Source organism: Vidua chalybeata, chromosome 4, assembly GCF_026979565.1.
Source record: "Vidua chalybeata isolate OUT-0048 chromosome 4, bVidCha1 merged haplotype, whole genome shotgun sequence".
Lineage (NCBI taxonomy): Eukaryota > Metazoa > Chordata > Aves > Passeriformes > Viduidae > Vidua > Vidua chalybeata.
In genome coordinates, this window is record NC_071533.1 from 20206208 (window position 1) to 20224590 (window position 18383).

The 18383-nt window shown below is 36.0% G+C and overlaps 1 protein-coding gene across 3 annotated transcripts in view; it reads left to right on the top strand.

The window, feature by feature from the left end:
* CCSER1 (coiled-coil serine rich protein 1) overlaps window positions 1-18383 on the top strand; it is a 603186-nt gene that overhangs the window by 509547 nt on the left and 75256 nt on the right. Inside the window, exons 10-11 of one of the 3 annotated variants that reach the window (XM_053941472.1) lie at window positions 6910-6957; window positions 9895-9967. The exons of the other annotated variants lie outside the window; for them this stretch is intronic. Of the exons in view, the coding sequence (XP_053797447.1) occupies window positions 6910-6918 (9 nt within the window). The 3' untranslated portion in view covers window positions 6919-6957; window positions 9895-9967. Of the gene's footprint in view, window positions 1-6909; window positions 6958-9894; window positions 9968-18383 lie in introns of those variants that run through there. 3 annotated transcript variants of the gene reach the window in all.

Here is an 18383-nt window from a genome sequence, read left to right on the forward strand (position 1 = left end):
GAAGTAAAAACTTGACTATCTTTCAAAGTGTTTGCACTTGTATGTGCACGTATGTGCCACCTATTACTCAGTAAGTGAAATCCTAGTTAGCCTTCAAAATACTTTGCAAACCCAGATAACCTTTTTTGAAGCTCAAACATGAAAGATAAGGTCTAAGAATCTGTATGTGCATATATCTCAGTTAAAAAAAAAAAAAAAAATTAAGGTGCCCAGTATGACTTTCTAGGTCAGTGAAATAACTGAGCTAATAGCAGGGCATGCTGTAGTACATAAGACCATGCAGTTTGGCAGATTTAACTGATTGTCATGTTCTGACTTCCTCTGAGGAGGACATGGGGTGTGCGCATGTAAATTGAAGTGTCATAGCAATTATTGAATTATTTAAAATATTTATGCATGACATTTCCATCTTGCAATTGAATAATAGTATTTAGTCTTATGCTGGTTTATGATCTTCTGGAAGATATCTGCAAAAAGAAATCTTTTCACTTTTGCCAGTAAACCACTCTTGCTTTTCTTTCTGATACTGTTGTTCTTTTTTTTAATATACAGTTGTAGAACTGTGTAAGTTATGCCTAACCATCCTTATTCTAAATGATTAATGCAAGATCAATGACCAATACAATATCAAAAAATCCTGACAAATTTTCATAACTTAAAAATCATAAGTAGGATTTTAATATATAACAAAGATTAATAAGTCTGGGAATAGGAAAGCTTTCCAGAAGGAATTACATAAATTAAGCTAAATGTTCTGAGCAAGATTGGTTTTTTCTTCTTTTTTTTTTTTTTTTTTTTGTCTGCTTGGTACCCTCAGAGAAAAACAAGAGACACATTTTATTTCTAGGCAATATCTTTTTATTTACATCCCCTCAACTCATTAGCACTGAAAAAAAAAAAAGAAAAAGAAAAAACTTGTACTAGAGCTGAAGAAATAATTGCTGCAAGCTGCATGTTTAGACACATTGTACAAGTTAAATGTACAGAATTCACCCACTGGGATCCCTTGTGCCCCCAGTTTGTCATTCACTCCCAATTAGGATTTTTCTGTAGAGCAAACAAACAAAAATCCCTCAAGGACCAATTCTTCAAAGCGTTGAGCGTACAAAGAAGGTGAATGTCCCTTGCTGGACCTGAAGTCATCTCTCCGAAGTTCACACCTTTGTTGAGGCTGATGTGCTGGAGTATCCTGTACCCACTATAATCATTGAAGAATTTTGATATTTTCTCTGCTCTCTTCATTCTCACCACCACCATTTTATTTTTTAAAATGTGTTTCCATTACATGAGACCATTTTTCTATGGTACAGAGTTGGTTTCTTTTTAGATATTTACACATGGTCTACTAATGGTCTACAAGCTCTGATGAACTTTTGGAGTCTATTAAAAAAGTTCAGGTTTCTCATAAGTAGATCTGCAGTAGATCCACACCAGTATGGAAGCTGGAAGAGGTCTGTTGTCCTCCAGCTTCCCCTTTCCCTCCTGCGTAGCTTAGTATAAGACACAAAGTATATTAAGTTTATAACTAGTGCCCTAACATAGGATATTGAGGATACCTAACTGCATCTTTAATTATTTTCCCCATGTTTTTATTGCAGAAAATTGTAAAGAGTTTGCTTTAATTAACACTGATGAGTCTCTAGCCACATTGTAAATTCTGAGCTTGTGCAGGAAATGGTATCTGAATCCCTTTCAATGTAAGGAGGTTTTGGCATATGCTGTGCTCCATATGGAATCATAATGGCAATTTTCTTAGTCCTCTTTTCTACAGTCAGTCTTATTTTTGATGGTACAACTTCTTTTTTTTTTTCCTTTTGAATTATAACAGTAACAGTTTGGAATGGGCCAGTGATAGATATGATTCTACATGTCTCTCCTCTGGGTTGGTGGAACATGAAATATTAGATACCATTTTGCAATTATGCTGCTGTCGAGTTTAGGTTTTATATGATGAGAAGTGATACAATACTTCAATTGAAAAGTATCTACTACTGCTAAGGGGGTGCAGGGGATAATTCTGATGAAATGAAATCCCTATAAAAGTCTGTTTAAAACTAATTCATCCTTGTGAATAGCTGCAGCCATGAATTTGGGTAGCAGCCTTGATGTTTCAAGAGGAAATGAAAGAACTCTGTTCTTTGCCCAAAAAAAACCCAGAGTAACATTGATAAAGCAGTTAAGCAAACTAAGTTTCAGATATGATTTTAGCACATCAATGTCAGGATACTCTGTGGCTTCCAACAGGGCCTTGCAGAAGATGTGCGATCCAGGCTATGGACAAAATAGTGTGTAGAAGACAATATTTGTATTCTTCTCTTGCCATTTATTGACAATACCTGGCACCCAACTCTTGTTTTGTAGGAGAGTTGGTTTGCTGTTGTGTTTTGCCAAGGACGAGACAGTGCGTAGCTGAAGGGTATAATGAATCTCAACGTCCCAAAGTGCTCCTACTTCTATGAAAAAAAAGCTAATTAAAGTAGGAAGTCAGTGAGTTTGGGAAGGAGAATTTCTTTTTCTAGTCAGTAGAATGACTGGAAATAAATGGATTGATTAATTAAAATCAGTATATCTACTTACAGAGTGAGGTACTGGAGTGTGATTTATGTGAGAAGTTATTGCGCTGGACTATTTGATCCCTTGCTTTGAGAATTAAATGTAAAAGTCTCATTCTCAGTTCCAAGGTTGAATACAAATGCTTGTGAGCCAGCCCTTGTTAAATCGTGTGCTGTCACTCTCAAGCATTCAAAATTTCCACCGAGGCCAAACTCACAAATTCCTTTCTTAACCTCCAATTTCCTCGCTGTTGCTAGATGTGGAGTTAACCCCCATGAAAATTTACTAAAGTGAGGTTTTTTCCCAGTCTTCCTATAAATCCCTCTCTGTGTCTTTCATAGTGCCGTATAAAATTTATTGATGAAAGATTAAATGTGCACTACTTGCATGCTGGTTAACCATCATAGGAATAATTAATTGTAACTATTCCCTTTCATGCCAAAAGACTTACTAGGCATGCTCCACTGGAGAGATAATATAAAATGTTTTCCCAAATGTTAGATATTAACTTAGACCTATGTCTTGGTGTTTTATTATAAACTGTCAGGAAATCTATTTGTATCGAGGAAATATTTATAAACATTCATTTTGGAAGGTTTCCAAGTGGTTATTGGATGGTTCCAGACAGAAGCATTTTTCTTGCCCAGTAAAGAGACGCAGATAAGACAATTGTGAACCCTTCACATAGAGATATACCAAGAAGTGTAATACTGATGATATTCATTAAGGGAATTGCATGAAAAAAAAAAAAATACAGACAAGAACAAATTTTCTTTCCAAAATAGAAAACAAAACTTTTGAGGCAGTCAGATTTTATGTTTTCTGCTGGGAATAGTTCACAGTGTGAGACAGTAGTAACAAGGATTCTGAATAAAGTCCATGGGCAAACCCAGGGGAATCTATGTAAGGGAAGGGGAACTAACATTTGGATGTATAGAGTTTACCCAGAAGATACTAATGAAAGAAATTGCCACTTGATGCACTGAATGAGCTGAAAGGATGTCAAAAAAAACAAAAAAAAAAAAAACCCAACCAACAAACCTAAACCTAAAAACCAGCCCTCAGAGAAAGCAGTCTTATGCTGTTTTCAGTCCATGTTGGCCAGTTGCATGGGGAAATGTCCCACAGTTGTACCTGGAGTTGATCCTGCTGCTGGGGAGCTCTACCCTGATCCTCTGGGTATTGGGGGTTTTGGTTGTTTTTAGTTTGGTTGGTTGGTTGATTTGGTTTATTTTTATTTTAGTTATAGGGGGTTTTCCACCTTAGGATTTTCTACCTTTTCATATCAGTGTTTGCTTTGAAATCTTCAAGCTGCCCACATCAGCAGTGAGAACAGGTGTGGGGAAAGAGGAAAAAATGCCTTCCAGGTCTTCTTCTGGACTACTACACTCAGTGATAAGCAGCACAACATCTCTTTGAGTGAATTTCAACAACAGACAAAACCCACCGCCTCTAAAGTACTAATATATCCATGTGGGAAGATGAGATAGATCTCCATGCAAAGGGTGGAGAAGTGGGACAGAATTAGCGGGCATTTCTGTGTATTATACCCCAGTCTAATCTTTTTATTTAATTGCATTAAAATGTAAGGTGGGAACAAAAGCCTGGGACGAGTATTTAGATGACAGTGGGTTTGCATGTAGAATTGCAGGAATGAAGCCCAGTGGTTGAGGTAGCTGAGTGAGCTGAGGCAGAGCTTTGGGTGGCTTCAGCAGGACCACTTGCATTCATTCAGCAGTTTGAATTTGAGCCTTGATTCTGGTAGTTTTTAGCATTTAGGATTATTTTTATTCATGGCATGGGATCACCTCTGTTATCAATCTTCAGCAGGCTTCCTGACAATAATTTATAGTTTCAGTTACAGGCAACTTGGTTAAAAAACATTTGTTTTGGGTCTTCCTTTTGATCTTAATGGTATCCAATTAGTAGTAGAAGGTGTTTAACCTCTATCAGTTAACCATGGCTTTGCTGACCTACCATCAAAATTTTAGCAAAGTCTCTATTTGAAACTACTGGAATGTTTCCCAGTTTTAATGAAAATATTAGGAAGAGGTGGGATAACACAATGCCTTTGCTGCCTGCGTCAGTGGATTCAACTGCTGTTTCATCCTAGTGCCTTGAACTTCGTATGTTATTACAATGGCTTTCAGTTCTTTGATTTATATGTGACTTTCAAACATAACTTTTTGCGTTTTAGGTCTGTGGTTTATTTTTAGATGTATTTTCTCAGTAATTGAAAGCTGTGATGGTGTGCTAAGGAGAATGGTAGCATAAAAGAATCAGCCTGCTGTGATTCCAACATTTCACTTTGAACCCTCAGCTAGCTCCATGATATGTAGCAATTTTGGTTTGAAACATGGGATTTCAGTCTATAATCTAATTATTGCTGATTCATAAGGTAATTTAAATTAATTTAAGCATAGTATTAATGATTTCTCAGGTAAATCAACTGAATAACAGAAAAAAATGTGCTATTTTTCATCATTATATGGTTACTTTAGTTGTATTTGATTTCTTAGTTTTATTAATTTGTCATGCTTTTCAAATTACACTTGTCAAATATATAAACCAAAACCCCTAAGAGCACTTGAAGTTTCCAAGGAAAAAAAGAATGCATAAGGTGAATGCAAACTCAGTTCTGTAAATAGCATTGTTTACTTGTTTATAATTAATTAATTGGTTTTTTGCATGTCATCTTAGAAGCCTCATGTCCTAGGTTGTCCATTTATTTCCAAATTGTCATGGTTAGGTATTTTTCAGAAAATGAACATAATCTGTGTACACACAAAATATATCATATATACAATGTGTTTAGTGTACACTTACAATAACGTATATTAGCAGAGGACATACAGATAATATTGGCAAAAAAAAGTTCCAATTGAATAAATTTTCACTTTTTGTACAAGTATTAGCAAATTCTTATTAGATATAGTTACCATTTTCCTCTAATAAATTGATATGGTCAGAATGAGAGATTATTCAAAAGATTCAGAGTTTAAGCAATCCAGATAATACTAAAATCTTTAATTTCTCGTGAACCTGTATCCTAATTGAAAAAAAAAAACAAAACACAAGCATAATATTAGCCTAGTCCTTATAGCTGTATTTCTTATTTCTAATGGTGAATCCAGAAATGCAGTCCCTCAGCTCCTTCAATACAGAGCCCTGCCTATGTGTAAGAGGGCATTGCAGTTAAATCTGCAACCCTTTCCTTCTCCCACAGTCAGTAATCTGGCTATTTACTGTTACAGAAAGAAAAACCCCCAAAAATACAGTCAGTAACAACAGCAGATTTTTCTGTAGTGATTTTTTGTGTCTCTTTCTGTGAATAGCTTTCAGCAGTGATTACATCTTGCAATAGAATCTATTCCATTAGTGGACCAATAGAGAAAATGTATGAGAAAATTTGTAATTCCGATTTTAGGTAATTAAAACACTAGATATAAATGACAGGTGAGTCTAAGGTTATCTTTATTTTTGTGGTCATGTATCACTTGAAAGGCTGAATATAGGAGTTATAAGCAGTTGCTGCTGCTTAATGTTGCCTTGCTTTGTTTCCAACAGAGGTTAAAAAGGTCCACTCCCTTTGCTGTCATCCATCCGTGCCTCCTGAAACCACAGCACATCCCTTCCCTTCTGTTACATGATGGCCTTTTTCAGCCTAAGCATGTCAGTGAAGGAACAGACAACAGGAACCTCCTAAGCAGTGTTTCAGCACCTAAAAATATTATGGGGAACCAAATTTGCAAAAAGTCAAAGAGTGCCTGGACTGGGCTTTCTAAAGCAGGTGGATCACACCACGTTGTTTAACTCCCCTTGGGTACCCTGCTGAACCAGAGAGTCAGAGCTTGGTGTGGTCTGTACTTCTCTAACCCTCCATTTATTTCTTCTTGTGGATATATAAAAACCAGAAGAAACATGTAACCAAGTTTTTTCCCCTGTGGTTGAAAAGGTGTTAAACACCTCACTCCATTGTGTTTGTAACCTAAAGTAACACATAAGGTCAAGGTGCTCAACAACAAAAACCCAGTTGCACTCTGGTGACAGTGGTGGGACTAGTTTCCAGTCTGTAATACTCTAATAATATTGGAAATTTTGCACTCAGAGAGGACCAGTCTTTCTTTACTGCAGCTACGAGCAGAACATAAGCAAAAATCAAGGTGAGATCTGTAAAGATTATCAGTTTCGTTTAGAGATCTGAAGTGAGTTGAAGGGAGTACTTCAGTATGTCCATGAAGTTTTCTAGTTGTTCATTTTTTTATATGTTTGAATATCATTCTCATTCCTTCTCTCTTTTTTTCTTTCTTTTACCTTCCATCCATCCATTGTCACGCATTGCATTCTTGATTGCAGTCTGTGTAATCGTTACCACCGTGTGAAGGCAACTTCCCACATCACCAGGTACAGTGTCACACATCAAAAAACATGTTTGTGTGTTCTCAAACCTATTCAGTCTTGTGATAGCAAATTTCTCCTATGTCAGCTTCTTTTCTTCCTCTTTTCCTTTCCCATTCAGTATGAAATAACATTGCTGCACAAAAGTGATTTTTAAAATCAATTAATGTCTTTAAAAAAAAAAGTTTCATTTTCTGGATCAAAGATGTACTGTCTTTCTTAAGGGCTTAAAAGCAGTACTATCTGGATTTTTGGTTGTACACAGGTTATGGCCTGGAACCTGTAGTCTTTTTAATGGATTAATAAATGCTATGAAGTTCCATTTTTGTAAAATCCTTGAGCTGCATTGTTCAGTTATGTTTTATTCTGATTGTGAATGGTTTATATTAAAAGCCTGATACTCAGCTATAGTTTTCATTTCTGTAATGGTAAATACAGATGGATAAATTAGTACTTTTGTCAATGCTTATTGTTCTAGTTTTGTATCTAAACTGTCATTCTTCAGTGTTTATGTGGCCTTTGGAAACATATTATTTGCAGGTTGCTACATGGCTAGATGATTTTTTTGAGAAAGTAGTAAGATCCTGAAGGCGCTTATTTACATGCAAATTTTTATAACTTTTAATGATGTTTCTGAACATCACTGGCTTGTAGCTTGATTACTTTTGCACTTGGCAGAAGAAAATATCATTAAAGAGCTGTTGCAAGAAACTGTTTTTAGCAATAGTGGAAAACCGTGTCTTACAACAGGTTTTTCAGGGATTAAAATTAATATAATTATTCTTAGTTCATGAGCTTATGCACATTTATTATACCTAGACATGTGGAACATGAATCATGTCTTTCAAAACATTCTTCTTAGAAGAAATAAAAAGGAACAAGTGTTCTTTCTGAATGAAAATTGCCAAATTCAAAGCAGGTAAAAATGATTGTAACCCAGTTGCATCTGATGTGACACATCTCATACACCATTTCTAATGCCAGTCCTTTCAATTTAATATTTATTTTGGATCAACTTGCAGTCATTATGGCTCTCTAAGCTGCAATGTACCTAGAGGTATAACTTTTTCTGAATGAGGAAAAAAAAGGTTTGAAAATTACACAGTGACTAGGCTTTTTAGTTATATCTCACGTTTTCCATTCTGATATCCAGTGTCTCTGCAACAACTTAAACAGCATAATCTTTTCCCCATTTGAATATATTTAATTTACCATATCAGTTCCTCTTTCAGTAGAACACTAGTTATTTTATCTGTCCCTTCAACTTCAGACTGTAAAATGGTAATAAATTAGGTAAATTGTAATAAATTTGGAAAAAGGAAGTGGCAAGTACTTCTTTTTAAAGTAATACTATGAAATAGCTGGATTTAGATGTACAACTTTTTCTTGTATTGAATGATAACAGCACTTAGAGCTGCTAAGATCCATCTCAGTACCTCATTGAGAGGCTGGACGTATTCAGGATGTTTTTGGGTATAAACAGGATGCAGTTATAAACAGCTGCAAGCTGCAGCTTTGTAGCATGCAAACTGCAAGGTGCATTGTTGCAAGGTCAAATCTAAATGAACTATTGTTGCTCCATTGTTGTGTTCCAATATGTGTTGCATAATTACATTACTTAAATGGATTTTCCTTACTTATTAGTAAGGCAAAATATGTGGGATGTAAAATTATCTATTAATTGGCACAATTAAGCCAAGGGATAAGGATTGGGGTTCAGTTGTTCTAATCACGTGAAGTAATGGCATTGTTATGGTACCTGCTGTAGAATCACTAAATGCAAAAGGACAAATTCAACTTAAAATAATTAAAAATATATTTGTTTCAACAGTGAGCTTCCCAGAGAAAGAATAACTGGAAACATTGAGATAACTAGAGATATATGTAATAGATGGATGAATAGTTATATAACTGAGTCTAATCCCACTGGTGGGCTCGGTCATTTTGCAGCATTTCTGGACTCAGATTAGTAGAGGCAGTTCCACATTATAAACAGTACTTTTGGGTCAAAGAAGCACACAGTATACCTCTCATGCATAAAATAAGACTTCAATCTGTTTGCAAATAGAAATATTCTACTTCTACTAAGGTTTTGCAATCTCAAGATCACTCCTGAAGTTCAAGCACCTCTTTTGGTATTTGAAGATCATATAATTCCAGCACAGGTTGGGCTAGCACTTTTTAGATGTAATCAGTACTAAATGAAGCTAAGCAAGGAGTACTGTTTCTATCTGGCCTGTTGTCCTGTGCTACTGAACTTTCTGTTCTGTGTATTTTCACTGGCAAAACCTTTTTTTTTTTCCCACATCTTGGCAATTTGAACTACCTCAGTGAGATTGTATGTCTGTGGTTATTGGCATTTAAATACTTATATTTTTTATCATTTTTAATTTAGTTTCTAAGACATATAATAAGTGTAGTATGGAATTGTCATGTAATTAGTACAGTGCTTTTACATTAGATAATTAATAATTGATATTTCAGGTTATATCCAAGTGTTATTCTGAGATGAAATTGTGAGATTTCAAAGTATTTTTTTCACCCAGATCATTAAAAATCTGCTGGAGGATTTTCTTCTGAGTCTGTTTTGGTTTTATGCAGAACATATTAAAAACTGAAAAAAACTCCATGCTCCCAAAGACTCAAGTTAAAGGAAATCTCTGTAGTTCAACTCATGAAGCAGCTGGAATTCTACACTGTTATAATTTTGTAAAAAAACAAGAAATCAAATCTATCTGTAATTTTATTTTATAAAGAAAATACTATTACAGTTTTTCTGAAAATGTGCTTGTGGGTATATTTGAAATGCACTGGGAATATGAATGCTTGATGGAATTAAGTGCAGACAATGAATCATGGTGATCAGATATTTTCTATTAACAAGTATTATCTTTTAAAAATACTAACTTTTGTAACTCAGAACATCACTCCCTTTTGTTTCAGATTTTAATGAAACCATTCAGTGTTGGCACACAGCTGTAATGGACAAATGCCAGAGGATGGAAGCAAAGGGCAGCGTGTTTCAGTAAATCTAAATAGATTGATGATATTCAAATTCAATTTTAATGTCATTCTTGTTGTTTTCAAGTCTAGCCAGAGTCCTTTAGAGATGTTAGTTGGTGTTTTTTTCAGCACAGACTGGGAAGATGAGTGTGTCCCAGTTTGCTTGGTATCTGCTGCTGTCCTGTGCTGCTGCAGTTAGATCAGCTGAACTTCACACTGCTTTTGACTCCTGCTGTTTTTCATTGCTAATTTTAAGCAGTTTATTAAGTGAGGTTGAATTTCTCATGGCTCAGTGTATTCCTCTGAGCCTTTGATAATTGGAATAATCACTTTATTTCCACTCGCGCTCATCTAAGCTACTTAAGTAGATAGTACAGTAGGCTGAGGCAATGAATGATTTCTTCTTTCCAGCCGTATGTTGGTCATGCAATATAACTGCAAATCAGAGCTAGATAGTGTGCCAATTACTGCTTCCAAAATGTGTCTCTCCCACAGAAGTTATTTATGCACACTGCTAATTAGCCGCTGAGATTTTTGTTCACTGGAGGAGAACGGATCCACATGCATGGCACCGCAGGAAGCCTAAAGTATGGGCAAGGATATCTGTGTCCAAGGCCCCAGGCCTCCTGCTTCTTAGCAGGACGTTCTGACTTCCAGTAATAATTGACATTTTAAGATAAAATACTGTCACAGGTGTTTGTGGCTTGTAATTTCAGACCTTACCGAAGAAGGGCACGAGGGACTTTAGGCAGGATTAATATGAATAAAAAGTTCAGGAAAGCATACTCCCTTCTCCTATTTTCATCACTCAGAATTTTCTTATGGTGCTGAGGAGCCTTTGAAACTGTCTATATTTAGGGCTTTCCAAAATAGCAATTCACTCTTACTTTTGTTTCTTTTGTTTCATTTCTTAAGCGTAATTTATTTATTTTTTGTTTCAGATACTTCACCCAGGAAAATATGTGCTTCTGCTATCTTGTCTAGGCAAGCCTTCTCATTTTCACCACTTACACATAAACACCCCATATAGAAATAATGTAACAGAGACATATCTCTGCTCAGAGGTATAGCACTTCTTTCAAATAAACAGCAAGTTGGTGAGAAATGGGTGAGAGATGTAACAGTACAATGCAGTCAACCATAATAATGGTTGGGAAAAATACAGAGGCTAACTGAGGAGTAAGACAGAGAGCAACCATGATGGAGAAGTTGTTGTAATCAAGCTGACCTGCATAGGATGCAAGGAAATTGAAAGCATGAGGAGCAAAAAGAAAGTTGTTACTAAATCAGTTATAGGTAATTTAATGGTTATTTTAGGTAGAACCAAGATTTCAACCTGTTATTGAACTTTCGCTCCCTTTCACCTTCCAGTTCTTCTCTCCTTTTTTGCATGCAACAGTGGTGGCAGCCTCACCTTAAACATGGTTTCTTGTTTTAGTCAGTTGCTGTTCTTTGTGATGTCAGTTTAGGAGTAATGTCTACTAAGTGCCCTTACCTCAAAGATCTTCAGTTATGCTCTATACTACTTGTGTTCTTTCTGAGGCCATAAATCTCCCCTTCTACAGTGGCACAGCATCATTAGGATAAGCAGTGAGTACTCTGCTCTCCGTGGTCCTCTGCTGCCGTGGCGGCCTCTTAGGAGGACCTTATAGATAAGTTACTTTGGCCATGCAGCTGAGGAGGGGATGAAAACAATACTGTGTTAAAAATTACCCCCTAAGTGCCTACCTTCCCCTTTTGCACCAAGAGTGAGAAGCTTCTGCCTTTCTCTCTGAGATCTGATGGGGCCTCCTTGCCAGGGAGGATGCCATGCCCTAGGGTGCCCTAATAGGTGCAAATGTTGCAGTCCTGAGTCAGCAGCATAAAGATAATATGTGTATTTATATACTAATTTAGGAAGCTCCAGCTTTATGGAAACCTCATAGTATGTTTAAGGGACAATGATTTATTAGCCACTGTCAGGAAAATCTCTGTGAGCAGGATGAAAAAATTGCAGAAGTTGTGAAGTAGAGGAGAAAAATAAAGCACTCAATCTCACAAGTGCATATTTTATTCCAAGTGTTAGAGGCACAGAAATTATGGTCAGGGTAAATTAAAGCATTCACATAACAGAGCGAAACTCAGAATGCAATCTAAACTTGTGATAATAGTATCATCTATGAAAATGGTATGCTTTCAGGTTGTTTTTATATGTTTCCAGTTCAAATGAACAAAACCAAGAATTTCACATTTCTACTTCTAGGAAGAGAAGTATGGCATTTAAGCAGCTGTACAAGTTATCTTTGAAAAGCCTACAGCTGAATAGCTTATTGTTGGCAGTAATGCTCCTCTGCATTCTCTGACCAATGTGGAAAATTTTAAATATGAGTTATTATCTGTATGAAACCTTTCAAGTGAAGATGTAAGTAAAGGTAAATGATAGTCACTCATTTATCAGTGGCCATAGTAGAAAGTGGCAGCCAGAAGCTTACTCATTTTGATATTAAAAAAATTCTGTCACACTGTCAAACATGCCAAAGCAATGGTTTCTGGATCATTTTTCATGTCTGTTTTCCATTTCACAGAAACAGCACAAATTGAATGGGTTAACTTTTAAATAAATTTCAAGTTTATTTTTAATCAATAGCAAATTAGGGATTTAGTTTACTGATCAGCTGTGCCATAAATTATAACAGCACAGCTCAGGTAGAGATTTTGACACTCCTGAAGACAGGTATGAGCAATCAAGGGACACACAGATGGGAAACTTGTTTAAGCAGCTTCATTGTCAGTCACAAAACCAATGTGATTTTAACGTATTCTGAGAGGGGAAGAAGGAGCATTCCTTTAGTATGTTTATACCAACTTGGAATAGGATTGTGCAAAGCACCATGGAGGTATGTGATTTAGGTCTAAATGAGAGTTCAGCCAAGGGGCCAAGATAAAAACATGCTAAATAAGATGGAAATAAGAGTGTCATGACAGCACTGCAGCTGCCAGTGCTACAACCCTGTGCAAATCTGTCTTGCTGGGCTTGGTAGTTAAGACCAGTTGTAGGTTTGTTTCCTCTTATCAGAGTTGTAATGCAGTTTTTGGAAAGAAGCAGAAAAGAGGGGCAAACATAATGGCATAAAGATTCATGGAACTGCAATTTTGTGGTAAAAGCTGTAGGTTTATAGGACAGTCAGCAGTAGAGAACGCAATGGAAATGGCTAGGAGTTTCAAATAGTCAGCATTTTTTAGGCTGTCCAGTTGGTCAAGTTTTTTAGAATATCTATTAAGCTCTTATAAGAGCAGTGAAAGAATTTTTTTATGTGAAGCAAAATATGCTGAGATACAAACAAAAATGTAATGCACAAAAACTACAATAGGTTATTTCTTAAAAAAATGGTTAAGAATCGCTTTTGCTGTAAAGGAAATGCATTATGCACAACAGTGGTGCTGAAGCTGTATGCTTCTCAAACTAGGTTTACACTTTCAGATTAGAAAAATGAGTAGAAAATGTGTTGGGAAATGTGGAATTTTTCTTGGGAGCTTAATGGCTTATTTGCATAAACTACAAAATAACCTGAGGCTGGCTTTTAAAATACTCACCAAGGAAATAATATACTCTATTCTTGTGTAATTTTAACAAAAACTTTAATTGACCTCACAGTGTGGTGGTGTAAAAAGTGTGTGATATAGTTAGGTATTGAGATAGGCTGTTTAATAAGACATTAAGAAATAAGTAGCAGATGTGGTAATAAACAGAATCAGTGTAAAACAGGTGAAGAAGTGTCCTTAATGACTGATGCACTGCAGCATGTCATTTTATACTTAAATTAATGATGCAATTTAAGAAAAATGCTAATATACTAGTATAAGTCATATCAATTGTATTGCTAACTTAAAATTTTATTAAAACATGTGTGAGTAATAAAATATTTTATTATTAAAATCTGGTTTTTGTGTTCTTGGGGGCAGTTTGGATTTGCAGAGCTTGATGACACAATAATCCTCTATGAATTCTGATCCAAATGCACTTGTGCTTGTCTGTGTTGTTGTTTAGATATTTCATGAAGTCAAATAATCTAAAGCTGAAGGCAAAAATTTCATAAGATAGTTCCAAAATCAATCCATTGGAAACAACTATCTACCTTTTTCCCTATCTTTAGTTAAAGACACATTTCTCATGCCCTGCTCTCACTTTTGGCTCTTTCTACTTGTTTCTTTCCTCTGTTAAAGGAGCTGGAGGGAAGAGTCGTAACTGTGCACAGTTCAAACTTTGCTCTGCCCATTTGCTGCATTGTAAAAGGCATGGGGGTCATGTATGATTGCAGAAGAGCTCAGAAGGGTTTCTCACCCTCAGAGGAATAAATAATCTTATAAATAATTATATACTCTCTGGTGTGTTTCTGAATGCTCTGACTAAGAAGTGACATACTGAGCACACACACTAAATTTTCTACCCCTTCGCTACTGAGTTGCAGTGAATTGGGCTTTTTTCTTGTCTTGAGCTAACATTTATGTTTTCACAAAACTGCCATATCTCTTGATGCAGTTTTCAGCTTCAATAGCAAGTAAGGTTTAGGAGTAAGAATAAATTAATAAATTATTTCCAGAAGCAAGAGACGAAACTTTTTGTTGCAAAGATACCTGGGAAAGTCTCACCCAGATTTTAAAACAGTGCAAATGCCAAGATGTCCAACAAGAAAACTTTATATCAAATATATGCACGAGTTAAGCACCTATTCAAAATTAGTCTTGATGGTAACACTGTGAGGACCTAGGGGAATAATTCTGTAGCCATATAAAGTTGTTTATGGGTCTGTAATTAAACAGTAATCAGTTAGTACTTGACATTTTAGCACTTCAGCCAGCTGCAATGCAAAAGTACTAACTTCAACTACAAATCCCTCATTAAACTTCCAGTAAAACAGAATTACTAACTGCTATGACTGTCACATGTATTTCATTTTAAATAGTAATCAGAAAAATTATTGCAGTTCATTCTATAAATATGCTTTTTTTTTCTCCTCTTTTTTTAAAGTTTTTAGCTGTGACAAATTAAGTAGGATGAGGTCATGGAGCATTTTCCTTCAAAATAGTGCACAATTTTGTGCCAGTTTAAATCCTTAGCTTCAATTATAAAGAAAAATTAAGATGTGCTGTGGAGTGAAACTACAATGGTGAAAGATTAATTAGCTAATATTTTTGAGGCTCCGAAGATAAATCAGGCTATGCAGCATGTGTGTTAAGTACTACTGTAACAGGGTTGCTAAATGCAGTTGAGAGTTAGTTGGAGGGATGAATTTTTTCCCAATTCACTCACTTGTTCTCAATTCTTCCATATTGTGAGGACTTCAGGTGCTCATGATAATCTCACTGGCACTGGTGGATCGATACTACTCAATTAGTTCAGCCCACACTCCATTCACGGTCTATCAGTGCCTCTACATGTCTCATCACACTAAATCTTTTGAGGGGAGCTGAATGATGAATCATTCCTCATTTGCAGTTCCTCATCTATGGAAGACAGTTTACCAACTTGGTTGTTTTGGGGGCAGCAGTGACCAGTTAAGAAAAATTTCCTTTTGTAAAGTGAATGATGCCTGAGCCTAAATGTTCCTGCCCAAGCAGAACCCAGACCGTGGACTTCTCAACAGATGAACTGTAACAGTGTTAGTAGACCTCTAAGTACACAAATCAAAAATGTCACAGCCGTAGCAAATGAAGTGCCAGTCCAGTATAAACTCTGGCTCAAAAAATCTTGAAAGGTCAGTTTTGTCTGGAAGAACTTATGTGAGTTCAGGCCTTAAGTGCCGTTAAGGCCAGCATAAAAGACATTGCTTTTATTCAGGTGTATGAGGTGTTGCCTCTTCTGCTACCATTGGATAATCTGTAAAAGCAAGGTTTGATTTAATAATAATAACAGTGGTAATAGTACTAATAATACAAACTGGATCTGTCCTCCCACCTGAGAAATAGTAGTCTGAGCCACTACTCAGAGGACCTGTAAAAGGAACATGCAGTTCTCAGTTTTAACCCAGTGATAGTTTCTTTTCTTAAAACCCACTAACATTGTATTTTCAGTATTTTAGTGTAAATTGTCATTAAATTTGACATGTTCTTCACAACTTTTTAATGAGTCTTTCCTATAAATCTGAAGAATATGTTCTCTGAATTTTTCACTTAATTTCATCTAAGTAGCAATTTGTTTTGACACTGATAACATAATTTTTTTCATATTAATTTCACTAGTGTATCTTGTAGGCATTTACTGAACCATTCAACATTGGTAGGCACATTTGTAGCCTTAACTTTATTGTCTTCAAGCTTCTATATTTACTTTATATTTCAGTAACAGAGTCTCTTTCCTGTTTAGCAGAATTCTCTTTCCCCTCACACACAAGTTGGGAAGGTTAATTGGTTTTCTGCTCTATGCAGAAGTAAGAAAAAATTGGTAGGGCTTCCTAGTTTTGCTTAGCCCAATGACAGTGTCACGCTATCTGGTGAAACCAGAGGAACTGGAAAACAGCTGGGCATCGGTGCCTTTGTGGAGAGCACCCTGGTTCTTATCCTGCCTTGCTAAGGCTTCTGTGTGAAACCAGCAGAGCTTGGCTGCAGTTGTAGTTATTCACTACAATTGTAGTGAATATTGAAAACTAGGACACTTGTGAATATTTTAGTTACTTTTCTGTAGACGTCAGAAGGAAGTTTCAGGTTGCTGCACGATAAATAATAGAGACTGTGATTTATTTACTATTTATACGCTCGGCGTTTGTCAGAAGTAAGAGCGTAAGTGAAAAGTCCTGTGTCACCAAAAAATTTTCCTTACCTCATCACAGTTAAGCTGTAGCTGCAGCATAGCTTTTTGCTCAAGAAGGGTTTGCAGAATTTTAGTCTCTAGTTCACTTAACCTCTGCAGAGCTGTGCAGCGCTGTCACACTTAAAAATGAAGGAGAGAGGATATCAAGCTCCTTTTGTGAAACAGCTTGGAGAGTTGTGTTTTAGTTCTGCTGTAAGGCCTGGAAGTGCCTTCAAGTGCAATATGAATTAGTATGCCCAGTATGAGTTATAGTCTTTGATTTTTACATTTTTAAGAACCCTGGTTCTGATGTACAGTAAAAAAAAGGAATCATTTATCTGTTCTTTAACTATTAGTGATATGGTTGGTATAGTATGATGTTATGTAGTTGTTCAGTCAGGGAAATTCTGCAGTTTTGTCACTGCATACAGGGAGTGGACTTCTGTTCTGCTGAAAGAAAGCCTCTGTCTTCCTGGAGCTGTGTCATTTCACTTAAACAAGCTCCTGAAACGCCTAAATTTTAAATATGCTGTATACCATCCATTTGTAAGTGTCCAGAACAGGCAAATTTGGTTGTGATTACAAATTTTCAAATTTTGAGATGTTGTGCATTGATTTACTGCACATTTATTCCTGTTGCTGAAACCCTGAAGAAGGTGTCTTTTTCATACTCAGAAATACTAAAAAAAGTTACCCGATTTTTTTTTTCCTAAATAAATTGAGTTAATTATAAATCAACATTTCTGTAGATTCCAGTTGCATATTGATAAAGATAGTATTTGCTATTTCCTTCTGGAATTTAATAATTTTACTGTTCATTAGTAAGAATGTTTCTTTTCCCCTTCTTGATATTCCCATGCTTTTGCAACTACTTTGAGTGAGAATTGCGTGGCCACAATGTAGACCGGCAAGTTCTCTTATCTACTGGGTTCAATGTTTCATTTATCTGTATAGATTTTGTTGTTATTGTTATTGTTGAGAGATGTGATATTGTAAGAATGTGGTTGGAGTGTGCTTTTTTTAATCTGCAATTATTTAGATTTTCGAATTTCTGTATTTTGTAACAAATTTTCTCATTAACAACTTTATTTATCACTGGGTACTTGGATTCTATAAGAATGAAAACCCTATTATTTTTTTGCCTAAGTTTATATCATGCCATTCAGTCTTCAGGTTAGGCAATTTTCTGATAGGAAATTAGAGCCACAACAGCAATCATGCTTCATCTGAGTATTTTGGGACTGGAACTGAGCTTGTGAAAGTTTTTGGTTATTTTTGTGTCATTAAAGTTCTTGCTCTAAAGATATTTTGCTGCTGTTGACTGGTCTGCAGTCTGTGATAGACCAGGCAACTTACATTTGCCTGGAAGATCTTTGTCACATCTTTACAACACTTCTCAGGTACACATTTGTTATTGTTGTCACAATTACTACATGTTGGTGTCTCTTCTGGGTTAAATGAAGTTGTATCTTATATTGATCTAAAGCTACAGTGCATGTACTGCCATTCTGCAAAGTGATGACTTGTAAAGTGTTTTTTAATGCAGTTACTTGAACTACTCCTTTATTTCCCAATAGATTTAAGAGTGCATGTAGATCTACCACATCTGTTTGTGTAGCCCAGGGCCTACCATGCAGCAGTGATGGGGGCCTGGAGTTGAAAT